Source organism: Oncorhynchus nerka, linkage group LG20 (assembly GCF_034236695.1).
Source record: "Oncorhynchus nerka isolate Pitt River linkage group LG20, Oner_Uvic_2.0, whole genome shotgun sequence".
Lineage (NCBI taxonomy): Eukaryota > Metazoa > Chordata > Actinopteri > Salmoniformes > Salmonidae > Oncorhynchus > Oncorhynchus nerka.
Window position 1 is genome coordinate 69,621,683 of NC_088415.1, and position 16,823 is coordinate 69,638,505.

At 38.9% G+C, this 16,823-nt stretch overlaps 1 protein-coding gene across 2 annotated transcripts in view; it reads left to right on the forward strand.

Annotated features, from left to right (window-relative positions):
- Positions 1 to 5,784: 5,784 nt before the first annotated feature.
- LOC115103029 (solute carrier family 12 member 7-like) overlaps positions 5,785 to 16,823 on the forward strand; it is a 76,976-nt gene continuing 65,937 nt past the window's right edge. The window contains exon 1 of one of the 2 annotated variants that reach the window (XM_065005713.1): positions 5,785 to 6,124. In XM_065005713.1, coding sequence (XP_064861785.1) covers positions 6,016 to 6,124 — 109 coding nt within the window. In that variant the 5' untranslated portion in view covers positions 5,785 to 6,015. The remainder of the gene's footprint in view (positions 6,125 to 16,823) is intronic. The other variant, XM_029623607.2, reaches the window with a different exon arrangement.

The following is a 16,823-nucleotide window of genomic DNA, read 5'->3' on the forward strand; positions in this document are numbered from 1 at the left end:
AAAATTAAAAACTTTTTTTGCTTCGTCATTATGGAGTATTGTGTGTAGATTGATGAGGGGAAAAAATATTTGATCAATTTTAGAATAAGGCTGTAATGTAAGAAAATGTGGAAAAAGTCAAGGGGTCCGAATACTTTCCGAATGCACTGTTAATTTTATGGATACAAAATATTTCACATTAGTTATCTTTTTTGTTGTTCTTCTTTTTAGTCCCACCCTTCAGCTCCCCTCTACCCCTTCCATCTATCGCCGAACACCATCAAGTTTTGAGTTCTATTTGCCATACATTTTCTGTTTTGTGATGTTTCACAAATGTTCTGAACCTTTCTATTCTCATAGTTCCTACAGATTGTAAATTAAAGATATTTTTTTTTGCTAAGAGTATTATTATTATTGATCGATTTACTATGACTTTTCAGATCACCCAGCAGTGCTATTTGCAGAGTTAACTCCAGGTAAATGTTGCAATTCTTCAGCCATTCCTGAACCTGCGACCAAAAACAAGCTAAATATGGACAGTACCAAAACAAATTATCTATTGATTCTCTCTTCGCAGCTAAATCTGCAGAGCTGGGATGGTTGTATCCCCCATATATATATGTCACGTCCTGACCATAGAAAGCTTTTATTTTCTATGGTAGAGTAGGTCAGGGCGTGACTGCGGGGTTGATCTAGTTTATATTTTCTATGTGGGGTTCTAGGTTTATTTTCTATGTTGGTGATTTGTATGATTCCCAATTAGAGGCAGCTGGTTGTCGTTGTCTCTAATAGGGGATCATACTTAAGTAGCATTTTTTCCACCTGTGGGTTATGGGATATTGTTTATGTTTAGTTGCCTGTTAGCACTGCATTGTTAGTGACGTTTCGTTTATTCTTTATTTGTTTTGTCTTTGCTAAAGTTTCACTTTATTCTTTAATAAATATGTGGAACTCTACATACGCTGCGCCTTGGTCCGACCATCATTCCTATGATCATGACAATATAACATTATATTGGCTGCAAGAATTTTGTATTATAATTTAAATTGATAAACTTGTAAGTTTTGAATCCAGCGTGGTTTTGTGTATCAGTTCGTAAACCATGTGCCATGGAATCGGTACATCAAATCTCTTCCCAACTATTTTGCAATCTGTATGGCACAGCTGTCAATTTTTTGGTTAGCAGACATTTCCATATATTTTTGTTGGCTGCATGTATGACATAACTCCACCAGGCCTATTTATGATTTAATTTGTTTTCTCCAAATATAACATTTTATTTTGGGGTTAACCATAATATTTGTTCTGTTTTTTTTCTGGTGGATTAAACTGAAATTGCAACCAACTTTCTATGGCTTGTTTTAAAAATAGCTATATTTTGGAGAATTTTTTTTTTATTCAAATAAACGAAAGTGAGAGGTTGTAATCTAAATAAAGGGAATAAGGCCGTTCTTGAACACAGGGTGAGTCATCCTTACTAATCTGTAAGAAAACCGATTTGGATTTAAGTATAGCTTTTGTTTGACTGAAGCCTTTAGTGAGAGGTGTAATGCTTTTATATTTAATTGTTTCTGCCCTCCAAATTCATATGCATTATATAAATAGGCCAGTTTAGTTTGGTCTGACTTGCCATTCCAAATAAAATTGAATCTTTTTTGCTTTTATAATTTAAAAATAAAGTCGTTAGGTGTTGGCAGGCCCATAAGCAAATAGGTAATATGTAAACTGGGATATGGCTAAAGAGTTAATCAGGGTAATTTTTCCCAAAATAAAAAGATATTTTCCTTTCCATGGTAGCAAGATCTTATCTATTTTTACCAACTTTCTACAAAATGTTAGTGTAGTGATGTCACGACTTCTGCCGAGGTCGATGCTTCTCCTTGTTCGGGCGGTGCTCGGCGGTCGACGTCACCGGTCTTCTAGCCATCATTGATCCATTTTTCATTTTCCATTGGTTTTGTCTTGTCTTCCTACACACCTGATTTCAATCCCATTCATTACCTGTTGTGTATTTAACCCTCTGTTTCCCCTCATGTCCTTGTCAGAGATTGTTTATTGTTCAGTATTCGTGTTTTGTATTGGTGCGCGATGGGTCCTCGTACCCAATTTTTTAAAATTGTGTTCATGGTTTTGGAGTTATGTTTGTTTTCAAGTTATTAAACAACTCCATTCCACTAAGTTAGATTGTCCTGCCCCTGACTTCCCTGCCACCTATACACAGGACTCTGACAAGTGAGATCATTTCTTTCCTTTGGGATATGAATGACGAGTATGTCCACTTCACCGTCAGACCATTTTATTGGTAAACTACACAGTAATGTAAAATGTTTTGTTTTTAGTGATCCAATATGTAATTTAGTACACAACAACATAATTTGGTTGTTATACAGAGAGGTTAGAAAATGTATCTAGATCCTCTATGAGGCTATGGTGGGATCCAAATTGTGTATTTAAAAGAGAACATGAATCATCAGCGTACAATGACACCTTTTGTTTTTATGCCCTGGATTTCTAGCACCTTGATATTATTATTATTTTACTCCGGACAGTTTAATACTTTCTGAGATGTAGCCATTATTTACTATTTTACCCCTAGGGTTACTATACATAACTTTAACACATTGTATGAGATTCTCCAAAATTTAAATATTCCAGGCATTTATATATACATTTCAGTCGTACTTTATTAAAAGCCTTTTCAATGTCGGCTATGAATACCAGTTTTGTTTTCACAGGTTTTTCATAGTGTTCTATTGTTTCCAGCCTTATATTATCTCCAATGTATTGTCCATGTAAAAAGGCTGTCTGATTTGGATTAATATTATCCTACAATACCTTTTTAATACTATGCGCTCTGCATTTTGCTATAATTTCGCGTCAAAACACTGAAGTGTAAAGGGGACTCACATTTTTTAAATGTACTCTTTATATTTACCACCTGGGTCCTGTTTAAGTAATAGTGAAATCAGATCTTGTGTATCTTGTGTATCTACCATTTTTATAGAAGTGGTTAAAACATGATAATAACGGTTCTCGGAGTACATCAAAAAAGGTTTGATATATCTCAACTGGTATGCCATCCAGCCCTGGAGTTTTCCCGGACTTAAAGGCTTTAATTGCATCGAGAATTGCATTCATCAACAGATTTTTTTACCTCATTGGCTCAGGTATTTGAACCAGTGACCAGGGGTGTAAGAGCCGGAGGGGACATGTCCAATGTTATAAGCAGGTAAAATGGGCCGTCCCCCAATATCCCACTGCTCAAAAAAATAAAGGGAACACTTAAACAACACAATGTAACTCTAAGTCAATCACACTTCTGTGAAATCAAACTGTCCACTTAGGAAGCAACACTGATTGACAATACATTTCACATGCTGTTGGAATAGACAACAGGTGGAAATTATAGGCAATTAGCAAGATACCCCCAATAAAGGAGTGGTTCTGCAGGTGATAACCACAGACCACTTCTCAGTTCCTATGCTTCCTGGCTGATGTTTTGGTCACTTTTGAATGCTGGCGGTGCTTTCACTCTAGTGGTAGCATGAGACTGAGTTTACAACCCACACAAGTGGCTCAGGTAGTGCAGCTCATCCATGATGGTACATCAATGCGAGCTGTGGCAAGAAGGTTTGCTGTGTCTGTCAGCATAGTGTCCAGAGCATGGAGGCGCTACCAGGAGACAGGCCAGTACATCAGGAGACGTGGAGGAGGCCGTAGGAGGGCAACAACCCAGCAGCAGGACCGCTACCTCCGCCTTTGTGCAAGGAGGAGCACTGCCAGAGCCCTGCAAAATGACCTCCAGCAGGCCACAAATGTGCATGTGTCTGCTCAAACGGTCAGAAACAGACTCCATGAGGGTGGTATGAGGGCCCGACATCCACAGGTGGGGGTTGTGCTTACAGTCCAACACCGTGCAGGACGTTTGGCATTTGCCAGAGAACACCAAGATCGGTAAAACTGCAACATTCTCTTCAGCCCCATGGTTAAATGTGCAGGAAATTAACTCTTTAAACTCCGCTGTCAAGAGGGGGGCAGATAAAATGTTTTGCTTGCAATTTTTTGGATTGCCTAATAATTTTGAAGGTATGGGGGGGCACATGATATCCTCACGTAACTATTGCCATATTCACGTGCTAGTGTTTTGCTTGTGTAACGGATGTGAATCGGCTAGCTTAGTTAGCGGTGGTGCGCGCTAAATAGCATTTCTTGCTCTGCAAGGGCCGCGGCTTTTGTGAAGCGATGGGTAACGATGCTTCATGGGTGACTGTTGTTGATGTGTGCAGAGGGTCCCTGGTTCGCGCCCGAGTATGGTCGAGGGGACGGTCTAAAGTTATACTGTTACATTGATGCTGTTGACCCGGATCACTGGTTGCTGCGGAAAAAGGAGGAGGTCAAAAGGGGGGTGAGTGTAACGGATGTGAAACGGCTAGCGCTAAATAGCGATGGGTAACGATGCTTCGTGGGTGACTGTTGTTGATGTGTGCAGAGGGTCCCTGGTTAGCGCCCAGGTATGGGCGAGGGACGGTTTAAAGTTATACTGTTACACTTGCACTAGGAAACTCAGACATTTCCGACTTGCTAACTGGCTGTAGATATACACGTGCCGCGTGGAACTAGTTAGCAAGTCAAAAACTTTCATTTGACAAGAACTGTATCCCTTCTAACCATGACCCACTTACACAGACAAGAACCTTGACAATTCTTTTCATTGGTAAACGTGCTAATTCTTTAAATGTATTTTTTTTTAACTTAACCTTTATTTAACTAGAGAAGTTAGTTAAGAACAAATTCTTATTTACAATGATGGCCTACCCCGGCAAAACCCGGAGGATGCTGGGCTGGACTCCCAATCACAGCCGGATGTGATACAGCCTGGATCGCATTTTCAACTCTAAGATAGTTTGTCACCCCCAAAAAACTGTTGTGTTAAATAGCAAGTGAACTATATTATTTATCCACCAGCTTTGGCTCCACTCCACATTTAATTCTAAATGCCTGCTGCTTGCGAAATATATTTTTTAAACTATTAAAATAATGTTTCTTTGTAGGACAAGGATTGTCCTGACTTTCTAAACTTGGAATTCCCGTGGTGACATGGTGTGGTCCTCCACTATGACCAGGGGAAGTATTCAGTTTATTAGGCTACAGATCAAATACATTTGGATAATTATAATAATTATGACCTCGTGTAGCCTACCAGCACATGTAGGCTATCCGTGAGCTGTTGGCTAGAGCATGTGCCAAGGCCAGAGGAGACACCTTGGCTATTTAACACAACCGTTTTTGGGGAGTGACAAACTATCGTTAGAGTTGAAAATGCGATGGACACACATTGCACTTTCGATTTTTATTGGGGTACACTAAAATGTAAGCGAACAATTACATTTTGTGTACCACGTCATCAAGCGCTGATTTGTATTGGCAACAGGTCCATTTGGTGGAACTACACTACTGGTGGGAAAATGCGCATATTTTCTTTATTCAGATTTCAGAATATAAACATGAAAATGTGTCGCCAATTGGATGGAAACCTAGCTACTGTTGGTTTTTCCGAAAAGTTTTTTTTATTTTGAGGGGGGATGTGACGTCAACACGTGCAGCTGTTTTTGTTATCAACAATAGTTAAATTGCAACGCAAAGTAGCATGCAATGTCGTATTTATTTTTCTTGGCAACGTTCTAAAAATCGACAAGTAAATGGAAACATAGAGATAGCATAAATACAGATAGAGGGCTCTTTTCATTAAAGGAAGGGAAATATTTTCAGGATGTGCCTGTTGTAAAATTAGGAGTCTTGTCTGTCGAAGGGACTATAGTTTAGAGGGAAGTTGAGTGTAGAGGACTTTTTCCTGAGGGAGGAGTTGCAGAAACACTCCTTATTTGGAGAACGCCTGGTCACATGGGGGCAGAATCTAAGCGATAGAGATGAGAGAGACGTAACAGGAGAGAACACATCGAACTGTGCCTTGAGATGTTGAGCGGGACTAAGGACGTTGATTTTCTCAGGCTAGAGTCAATGCAGTGAGGGGATAAAATGCCCACCAACTTCACTGTGGTCCCTGTGGAGGATGGCGGGGCCGGGAAGTCAAGTCTCGAACTTGTGTTTAGGGAGGAAGATATTACTCCACGACGACCCTATTCAGGTGAGGGCACACTGTTGACGTTGTCAGGACAGGCTCAGACAAGCGAAGCAGCTTCTGTAGAACAGCTGAACATGTTCACTTTACGTTTACCCTAGCACATAACGTACATAAATATGATATTGCTTTGTTTGTTTATTTTTCTCCTGTCTAAGGGGATGAAATATTTTTTAAGACGAGTGAACTTTTTGCAACTTCTGAGAAACAAAAACAAGCGAGGGCTTCCTGAGATTTTCCTTGCCTCCATTTCTCTTTCTCTCTCTCTCTCTCTCTCTCTAAATTCAATCTCACTCATTTTTGGGTTTTATGGTGAAGTTGACGAAAAAAGTGTATTGCCGCCACCAACTGAATGGGATACAAAAAAATGTACAAGAGACAAGTGCAGTTCCGTTTATCACCATTGCTATACATGTCACAAAGGCCACTTTCTTCAAATTAAGAATGTCTGAATCTTGCTGGTGACATGCAGGCCTTGGTGCATGTTACTGTGTAGTTCCATTGTTATTCACTGACATCGGATATTCTGTTCTTTCTACCCTTTTTACTTCCTCCACAAAGGAGACAGAAGCTGTGGCTTACACATTGCATTAACATGTGGTTGTTGTCATCGATCCAGATTTGTTGAGTCCACACATGGTAATAAAATTACTATTAACTGCCCACTGATTCTGTATTGTGAACAGATTCCCTTGTCCTTCCCTGTGTGCAAGTTAGTCCAACCTGCCTTGGATCTCCCTTATGACAAGCTGTATAAATCGACAGAAAACGGCACACTGTTATACTCCAGTAGTTTTACAATCTCATCATTACAGTCTATATTTGATATCCAACGATTTAAGACCGAGTGCTACTGTCCCGACATCCTCGACCTGTACACAACCATAAAACATAAAAATACATATGATTCCATATATCCTCCTCTTGAACAGTAAACCAGCTTTTTAGGCCTGCATGCGTGCATTGGTTGTTTAGGCATGTCTTTGTGGCAATATTTAACTTTATGGGCAACCCTACCAAATTCACATACAAATGTGAGTTATAGATCTATCATTCTACTTGAATGCAAGTCTAAGAAGTGGTAGATCTGTTCTATTTGCACTTTCTATGCTTCCCTTAAGTTTTTGTCTTTTACTTTTGGGTTTGTACACCAGAAAATCCAATATTTTTTGTTATGGAAAATATATTTTTTACAGTGTTTCTCTACACTATGCTAGCTTATTTATGTCACATAAACTGAAATTAGGCAAACTGTTAGTTTTAGCATCCAGAAAATGGCGGAGATATTTCTGCATGGGGCAACTTTAATATGTGTACCAAAAGTCTTGTAATTTCAAAGAACCTCTAATATGATAACCTATAACAACTCGCATGTTCAAATTATGAAAATTGATAAAAGCAGCAATCGATATTGGCAAAGGAGCACGCATGTGTTCGACCCTTGCTGCACCAGGCTGTGTTTCTTGTCTCTTTCTGTCTGTCTCTTTTTTAATTCACTCAACTCATTCAATAGCTTGCCCTCAGTGTGACACAATCTTTCTCCCTGTTGCTCTCCCTCCATGTGTTAGGACCATGATTAATGTGAAATCAATATGTATAGTATTACCTTTTTAAAGGTTTCTCAGCTCTGCATTTCACAGTGGCAGTCACTGCAATAATGCCTTTCCTCTGTCAAGTATTAACTTGCTGTGAATCAGTAGAACTCCATTGTTCTGTACTTGTTGGAAGGGAGATGTAGGTAACTTCCCAAATAAAGGAAACACCAACATAGTGTCTTAATAGGGCGTTGGGCCACCACGAGCTGCCAGCACAGCTTCAATTAACCTTTTGCATGGCATAGATTCTACAAGTGTCTGGAACTCTATTGGAGGGAAATTCCATCATTTGGTGTTTTGTTGGTCGTGATGGAAAACACTGTCTTAAGCCACTCTTGCACAAGGTTGATGTACACTCACTGGACTACCCTCACACTCCAACAAACACACATGCATATTGACGCCACACACACACACATAAATTCCTTCACACTCTTCAAATACGCTGCTGCTACTCTGTTTATTATCTATACATAGTCACTTTACCTACATATTACCACAACTAACCCCCGTACCTCCTGTATATAGCCTCGTTATTGTAATTTTGTGTTACTATGTTTCCTTTAGTTTAGCAAATTTTCCTGACTTTTTAAAGACTCTGCATTGTTGGTTAAGGGCTCATGAGTAAGCATTTCACTACACCTGTTGTATTTGGCGCATGTGACAAATATAATTTTATTTCAATTGCTTAATCAACTAAGGAACCACACCTATGTGGAAACACCAGCTATCAATACACTTTTTGTCCCTAATTTACTCAATTGTTTCCTTTTATTTTGGTAGTTACAATGGGTTAGGGCAGACAGGAAGAGGTGACGCAAGAGGATTCACTCTGTCCCATGAGATAAGCTCCATACCTATTTTGTATGGAGGTCTATGGGCGATTGTCGAATTACCTGAGGCTTATTTAATCTAATATATGTTTTGTAATGTTTAGGGTGTTAGAAATGTACTGATATAAGTGGATGCATGTTGCTTTCTGGCAATTTTGAGAAAAATGACTCAGTTGTGCCTGTTGTACACACATGTATCTGCCCTCTCATTGGCTAGAATGGTCCCACGTACTTACTTTGCTGTGTATATTCTAGTGTAGTATTTGTTTATTTTAATTTGATGTTTTTTTTAGGGTGGGCGGAGGCAGGTTCGGGCCGCCAAGTAAAACTATATATATATACAACCGTTCAAAAGTTTTAGAACACCTACACATTCAAGGCTTTTTGTTTATTTAAAAATATATATTTTCTACATTGTAGAATAATAGTGAAGACATCAAAACTATGAAATAACACATGGAATCATGTAGTAACCAAAATAGTGTTAAACAAATCAAAATGTATTTTGAGATTCTTCAAATAGCCACCCTTTGCATTCTCTCAACCAGCTTCTTGAGATAGTCACCTGGAATGCATTTAAATTAACAGGTGTTCCTTAAACCTGTTGTAACTCCCCATCCTGTGTCCGGGATCGTTGTCATCATCGGACAATAAATAGCATAACGCAACGGACATAAATATTACTAGAAAATATTCCTATTCATGAAATCACAAGTGAAATATATTGAAACACAGCTTAGCCTTTTGTTAATCACCCTGTCATCTCAGATTTTGAAAATATGCTTTACAGCCAAAGCAAGACAAGCATTTGTGTAAGTTTATCGATAGCCTAGCATAGCATTATGTCCAGCTAGCAGTAGGCAACTTGGTCACGAAAATCAGAAAAGCAATCAATTTAAATCGTTTACCTTTGATGAGCTTCGGATGTTTTCAATCACGAGACTCCCAGTTAGATAGCAAATGTTCTTTCTTTCCAAAAATATTAATTTTGTAGGCGAAATAGCTCCATTTGTTCTTCACGTTTGGCTGAGAAATCGACCAGAAATTGCGGTCACGAAAACGCCGAAAAATATTCCAAATTAGCTCCATAATATCGACAGAAACATGGCAAACGTTGTTTATAATCAAACCTCAAGGTGTTTTTCAAATATATATTCGATAATATATCAACTGGGACAGTTGGCTTTTCAGTAGAACCGAGAGGAAAAATGGCTACCTCTGTATTTTACGCAAGAATCACTCAGAGCCATCAGGTGACCACATACGCAATATAGTCGCTTACGCTCATTCTTCAACATAAATGTGTGAAACTACGTCAAAATGCTGTAGACACCTTGGGGAATACGTAGAAAAAGGAATATGGTTGATAGCCCATTCACTGCTCAATAGGGACGCATTGGAACGCAAGAGCTTTCAAAACATGAGTCACGTCCGGATTGGATTTTTCTCAGGCTTTCACCTGCAATATCAGTTCTGTTATACTCGCAGACAATATTTTTACAGTTTTGGAAACTTTAGAGTGTTTTCTATCCTAAGCTGTCAATTATATGCATATTCTAGCATCTTGTCCTGACAAAATAGCCCGTTTACTCTGGGAACGTTATTTTTCCAAAAATGAAAATACTGCCCCCTAGTTACAAGAAGTTAAACGTTAATTTGTGTAATTTCTTTACTTCTTAACTTCTTACGGATCATTGGGATGCTAACGTCCCACCGGATGTTAACATCCGGTGAAATTGCAGAGCGCGAAATTCAAATGACAGAAATCGCAATATTAAACATTCATGAAAATACATGTCATGCATCATTTTAAAAGCTTAACTTCTTGTTGATCCAGCCGCTTTGTCAGATTTAAAAAAGGCTTTACAGCGAAAGCACACCATGCGATTATCTGAGGACAGCGCCCCGCACACAAAAGCATTACATACATTATCCAACCAAGCAGAGGCGTCACATAAGTCAGAAATGGCAAAAAAAGTAATCACTTACCTTTGAAGATCTTCATCTGGTTGCAATCACAAGGGTCCCAGCTACATAAAAAAATGGTCCTTTTGTTTGATAAGTCCTTCTTTAATCCACCGGTTTCCCTCGTTCAAAATGCATACAAATGAATCCCATAAGTTACCAATAAACTTCTTCCAAACATATCAAACAATGTTCCTAATCAATCCTCAGGTACCCTAATATGTAAATAAAGGCCTTGTGAATGTTGACCTGTTTAAAGGTCTTCCGGAACAGCTGGCGCTCTCATGCATGTTTCAGTGTTATTTGCCTCGACGCTAGCATAGAAGTAGTTCAGCTCTTCTGGTAGGCTCGTGTCACTGGGCAGCTCTCTGCTGTGCTTCCCTTTGTAGTCTGTAATGGTTTGCAAGCCCTGCCACATCCGACGAGCGTCGGAGCCGGTGTAGTACGATTCGATCTTAGTCCTGTATTGACACTCTCTGTTTGATGGTTCGTCAGAGGACATAGCAGGATTTCTTATAAGCTTCCGGGTTAGTCACGCTCCTTGAAAGCGGCATCTCTAGCCTTAGCTCAGTGCGGATTTTGCCTGTAATCCATGGCTTCTGGTTGGGGTATGTACTGTGTGGACGTCGTCATCAATGCACTTATTGATGAAGCCAATGACTGCTGTGGTGTTCTCATCAATGCCATCGGAGGAATCCCGGAACATATTCCAGTATGTGCTAGCAAAACAGTCTTGTAGCTTAGCATCTGCTTCATCTGACCACTTTTTTTATTTTCTTGATCTAGTCACTTGTGCTCCCTGCTTTAATTTCTGCTTGTAAGCAGGAATCAGGAGGATAGAATTATGGTAAGATTTGCCAAATGTAGGGTGAGGGAGAACTGTGTATTCGTCTCTGAGTTTTTTCCCCCCTCTGACTGCACAATTAACATGCTGATAGAAATTAGGTAAAACTTATTTAAGTTTCCCTGCATTAAAGTCCCCGGCTACTAGGAGTGCCGCATCTGGGTAAGCGTTTTCTTGTTTGCTTATGGTGGAATACAGCTCATTCAATGCTGTCTTAGTGCCAGCCTCCGTCTGCGGTGGTAAATAAACAGCTACGAAAAATACAAAGAAATGTACGTGTGTACCGAATGACAGTGTTTCGTCAACATGAGAGGAGGATGGCATTGGCGTTTCTCTACAAGTAGGGTCAGTCAACATATTTTTCTACTTGCACGTACACACACAGTAAAACTAATGCTTAGCTTACGTTGATTGGACTAAATCGTTTTTGGTATCTTTTAGTTAGTTATCTTTTAAGTTATCACTGTATTAGACTAAGTATTAGACTAAGCAAAGGTGATTTGATGTTGAAGTTGAATTGGTGCTGGAATAGTGGCCCCTGTTTTCTTTGCGACTTTCGGTAACTCTCTGTGGTTCTAAATCAATAGTTGTTTAGTAGTCTGAAAATGTCAGAAACATTAGTTTGCTTGACCATGCTGTAGGTCATGTAACTCTCTGTTTTCATGTAATATGCTTTGTGGACTAAACCAGACAGAGTTTGCCATCTGGTTTTGTGATAAAACAAAGGTGTGGTTGAATTTATTCTCCCACTATTGTCTCAGTCTTTAGGCCTATATATCACGGTGCCGAGGCATATGAACTAACAGGTTATAGAGCAAACAATGCAATTATCACAACTGGCTTCCCCAGTGATTTTACCCACGCACCGCTACTGGCTGTGACACAACATTTTGAAAAAGAAAAAGGTGTGTTTATTGTTTCTGAAGGCCCTGTATTATAGGACGACTTGGGAGAATGATGATCCGCAACAGACAGTACATCTCAGTATTAGAACTTAAAATACAGTCAGAGTAGCCTGCTACTGTGCTTTTCTGGACCTTATAAACTGCAGAGAGTAGACCCACAACTGATACAAATGGAATTAAATATTAAAATCACAGGGCTTATACGCTGTTATTCAGTATACATTTTCACTGCAGTTTACAGCCTTGAGTAGAATTTTGTACTCACTTGAAAATAATAATGCAATTATTCATTGGAATGTGGTGTTGTAGGATGATTGTATTGTCCTTTTAAGCAAGCTCAATAGGGGAGCTTTTTAAGGTGCGTGTCTCACTGTTCTTTCATACACCTGGCCCCCTCTGCTTATTGAGAAAATTGGTGCAGCTTTGAATAATTTGATGTGTGGTATGATTGCTAGTTAGCATATTGCAGATCTAGACAAATTATCCACCTACCACTATTGTCACTGTGAATGGTGGATAGAGGGCAGGATAGACAGTTAGACTGGTAGACTATATTAACCTGTGGTATAGTTAGCGCGCAGAAAAGCGTAGTGCATAAGGGATGTACCAAAACACCTTGATATAGGGGTGGAGCATGAAAGCAGATGAAGAAATGTAGCTAGAATGGAAGAAATTATATAGTAAAACCTGCAAAAGGGTAAATGTAAAAGAAACTCACTGCCCTCTCCTGTGCCCAATAAAATAAAATAAAAACACACAACCCTCCTCAAAGCAATTTAAAAAAAATAAGTTTGACAACCTTCCCCTTTTTTGGACCACCCCAATTAATTTCTAAATTTCCCTTAATTTATTGGAATGTCACAGGCTGACTGCCAGCTCGTACTGTAGGATTCTATTTGAGTGTTTGCACACAACACCGTTCTTATAAAACCTTAGTAATTCCAGATGCTAGTTGCTTTATAAAAAATAGTTACTGATGAGTACTTTCTATGATTGTCTCCAAATTGTGTAGACATCAGTAGGCAGGTTTCCATTTACCCAGGTTATTAGACAATAGCATTGTCGCAAAAAATAATAGTTGTGACGTGTAATGGAAACGGCAGATATAGGAGACATTTTCTAAAGATCTTCAATTTTTATCCGTTCAACGGGTGGATTTTTCTTTTATCAACTTTATTGCAACAAATTATGATGGAAATTGTGTTTTTCAAGTCAATGACGATTGACAAATAATTTTGAAGGTACGTGGGCGGGGCACATGATGTAAATAGGAGTGTGTACGTGCATTGAGTTATTAAGCTTGTTTTAGCTGATTCATGCGGTTACAGATGACAGATTACAAACAATCCTTTCCATTTTGGACGTATTTTATTTGCAACTGCTAGGAGAACATATATTGTATTGTACTGATCAACAACATTTGCATATAAGAAGCAGTCTCTTCTCTTGTAAAAGTGTGTGCTCTCTCTTTTTAAGAAAGTATTTACTTCATTAGCAAGGCAGAATGTGGCATATGGAATCTAGTGGAAACCAGACGGGTGGGGAGGGAGACGAGGAAGCGAATGAGGTTTTGGTGTTAACTAAGTTAATTAATAAAGTTTTTTTGACAATCAGCTTTGAAGTCAGCATATTTTGCGTTATGGTTTGCAAACAAAGTACTAGGGTAGTGAATTGATGTTTCTTCAGCCGTAAGCTAGCAATGAAAGTTAGCCTATAATTCAGCCTATAAAGTCACTCAATTGTCATACTTGAGTAAAAGTAAAGATGCCTTGATAGAAATTGTCTCATGTAAAAGTGAATGTCACCCAGTAAAATACTACTGAAAGTATCTAGTTTTAAATGTACTTAAGTACAGTGGTGGAAAAGTACTCAATTGTTATACATGAGTAAAAAGTAAATGCTATGCATCTAATTCCTTATATTAATTAAACCAGAGGGCATAATTACACACTCAAACACACAGACATCATTTACAAATGTATTTGTGTTTAGTCCGCCAGATCAGAGGCAGTAGGGATGAAAACGCATTATATTGATAGGTGTGTGAATTGGACCATATTGCTGTCCTGCCTGAGCATTCTAAGTGAAACAAGTTATTTTGGGTGTCAGGGAAAATGTATGGGAGTAAAAAGTACATATTAATTTAGGAATGTAGTGGAGTTAAAGTGAAAGTACAGTACAGATATGCCTAAAACAACTTAAGTAGTACTTTAAAGTACTTTTACTTAAGTATACGGAACAAAAATATAAACTCAACATGCAAAAATGTCAAAGATTTGGCTGTGTTACAGTTTTTTATAAGGAAATCAGTCAATTTAAATTAATATATTAGGCCCTAATCTATGGATTTCACATGACTGGGCAGGGGAAGGCATAGGTCCAACCAGTTTAGAGCCAATTGCACTCTCCCTCAAGTTGAGACATTGGTGGCATTGTGTTGTGTGACAAAACTGCTCATTTTAGAGTGGCCTTTTATTGTCCCCAGCACAAGGTATACTTGTGTAATGATCATGCTGTTTTATCAGCTTCTTAATATGCCACACCTGTCAAGTGCATGGATTATCTTTACAAAGGCTAAAATGCTCACTAACAGGGATGTAAAAACATTTTTTGCACAACATTTGAGAGAGGGACCAGCACTTTACGTGTTGCGTTTTATATTTTTGTTTGTTGAACTTTTCTCTTTGCGCTATTAAGGGGTTGCGCTGATAGACAGACTTCATCACTTGAGACATTTGGCAGATTCTAGTACCTATTTGGTTATTTTTATCAGAAGTACTGAAGTTTCGATATAACGTGCAACACTAGTATGAGTCACACAGAACACGTAAGGGCAGGCTTTGGTCTGTTGTCATTATTGGGCTGTAATCAGCAGTAGGAAGACTTCACTAATTTCCAGCTATTATATCTGTGTTATGTCATGTGCTCTCCGCTCTGTTCTTATGCCTACAGTACCTGTACTCGCACACTGCTGTCTCCACACAATACGTCCAGTATAAACATAGTTTTCCAAAATGGACTGCTTAGACAGTGTCAGGTATCACAGCATCGTGGGTCTCTCTCCCTGCAATGCACTAAATATACAGCCCATAAAGGCTTTTTTGTTTTGTCATAACTTAACATCAATAAACTCATAAAACCTGTATTTCTATTCGGGGGCGTCATGCACCCATTATTTTAAACGCCTGAAACAGCTTTTTCCTACAATCTAGAGCCGTAATCATTATGCCTAATTATATGTAAAGATAGTTAGGCTAGCTTGCCCCGAGACTGCCTGGCAGCTCCCCCACGGAGAGAAGCACGAGATTGAATTTCACTCAACTTTCTAGAGTATCCCCTATCAACGTTTCCCTTTTTACTGTGGAAATTCTGATCGAATCAATGCAATATTAGCCACTTTCAATGCAACATATCGTAACAAAATGACCTATGCGAGAGATTTTGTTGTAGGCAGAACGCATCAGATTAGGATTCTATTGGATTGACACACATGACTCAGCCAGTACTCTACACAGACCGGTGCAGTATAACCAATCAGAGCTGCAGTAGGCCTAAATGCAAATAGACCATTGCCATATATGGGTCTGTCTTTACAGCTGTGGTCGTGAGTAGATGTGCTTGTTTTGAGATCAAAGCCACGTCTGCACATTTTGTTCATATCCTTTGCTAGTTAGTGAGTTATTAGCCCAGTTGTATATCATTTGTCAGCATTAGGGTAGTGATTGCTTCCCGGAAGAGCACAAAATGTGTACATTTCTAGACATCTTTGAAATGCTAGTCAGGTAAATAACTTTTTGTATCTTAAAGGGGCAGTGTTGTATTTTGAGACGGGCTTGAATAAGCTAAGTAGCCAATAGGTGGAGTGCAGCCTAATTTGTCTGATTCTCTGTAATAATGGTATGGAAATAATAATGCATTTTATTTTGTGTAAAGTGGTTTCTTGCATTAAACAACACAACACCATTTTCAGTCACTTCTGTGTCTGAAGGACACGTGGATAAACAGGTTAATGTCATGCCCTGCGTGTTTTTTTTATAGGCCTACATTGAACACCACACATTGACTGCTACTGAATGACAGATCAGCTATTTCCATGTTAAGATGTTATGGGATGCATTTTATCCATTGTTTTTGATGGTAGGCCACTCTTATAGGCCTACGTTATGATCAAATAGCCACAGGAGCCTACTTGGTCACTGATAAAACTGTAACATAAAGCAGGTACAGCCTCAGTGTCGAAGTTGCAAAGAATTTCCCCGACATATGAGTTTGAACTCGACAGACGTGAAATGTCAGGGAACATTGGTGGCTAGTATTACAGAGAAACAACAAAACATTTTTTGTTTTATTTATTCATCAAGAAGGAATTAATAGGCTACATAGCTTGATCAAATTAATTTCCAAACATACCTCCTGCTAGTCCTTCCCGTTACCCGCAGTTAAAATCAAATCAAAGACTGTCACTCTACACTCTACACCAGTGGTCACCAACCGATCGGTTGATCTTCAAAATCACCAATTTTTGGGGTAAAAAACCCTCCAACAATAAAACCTTGACGTTGC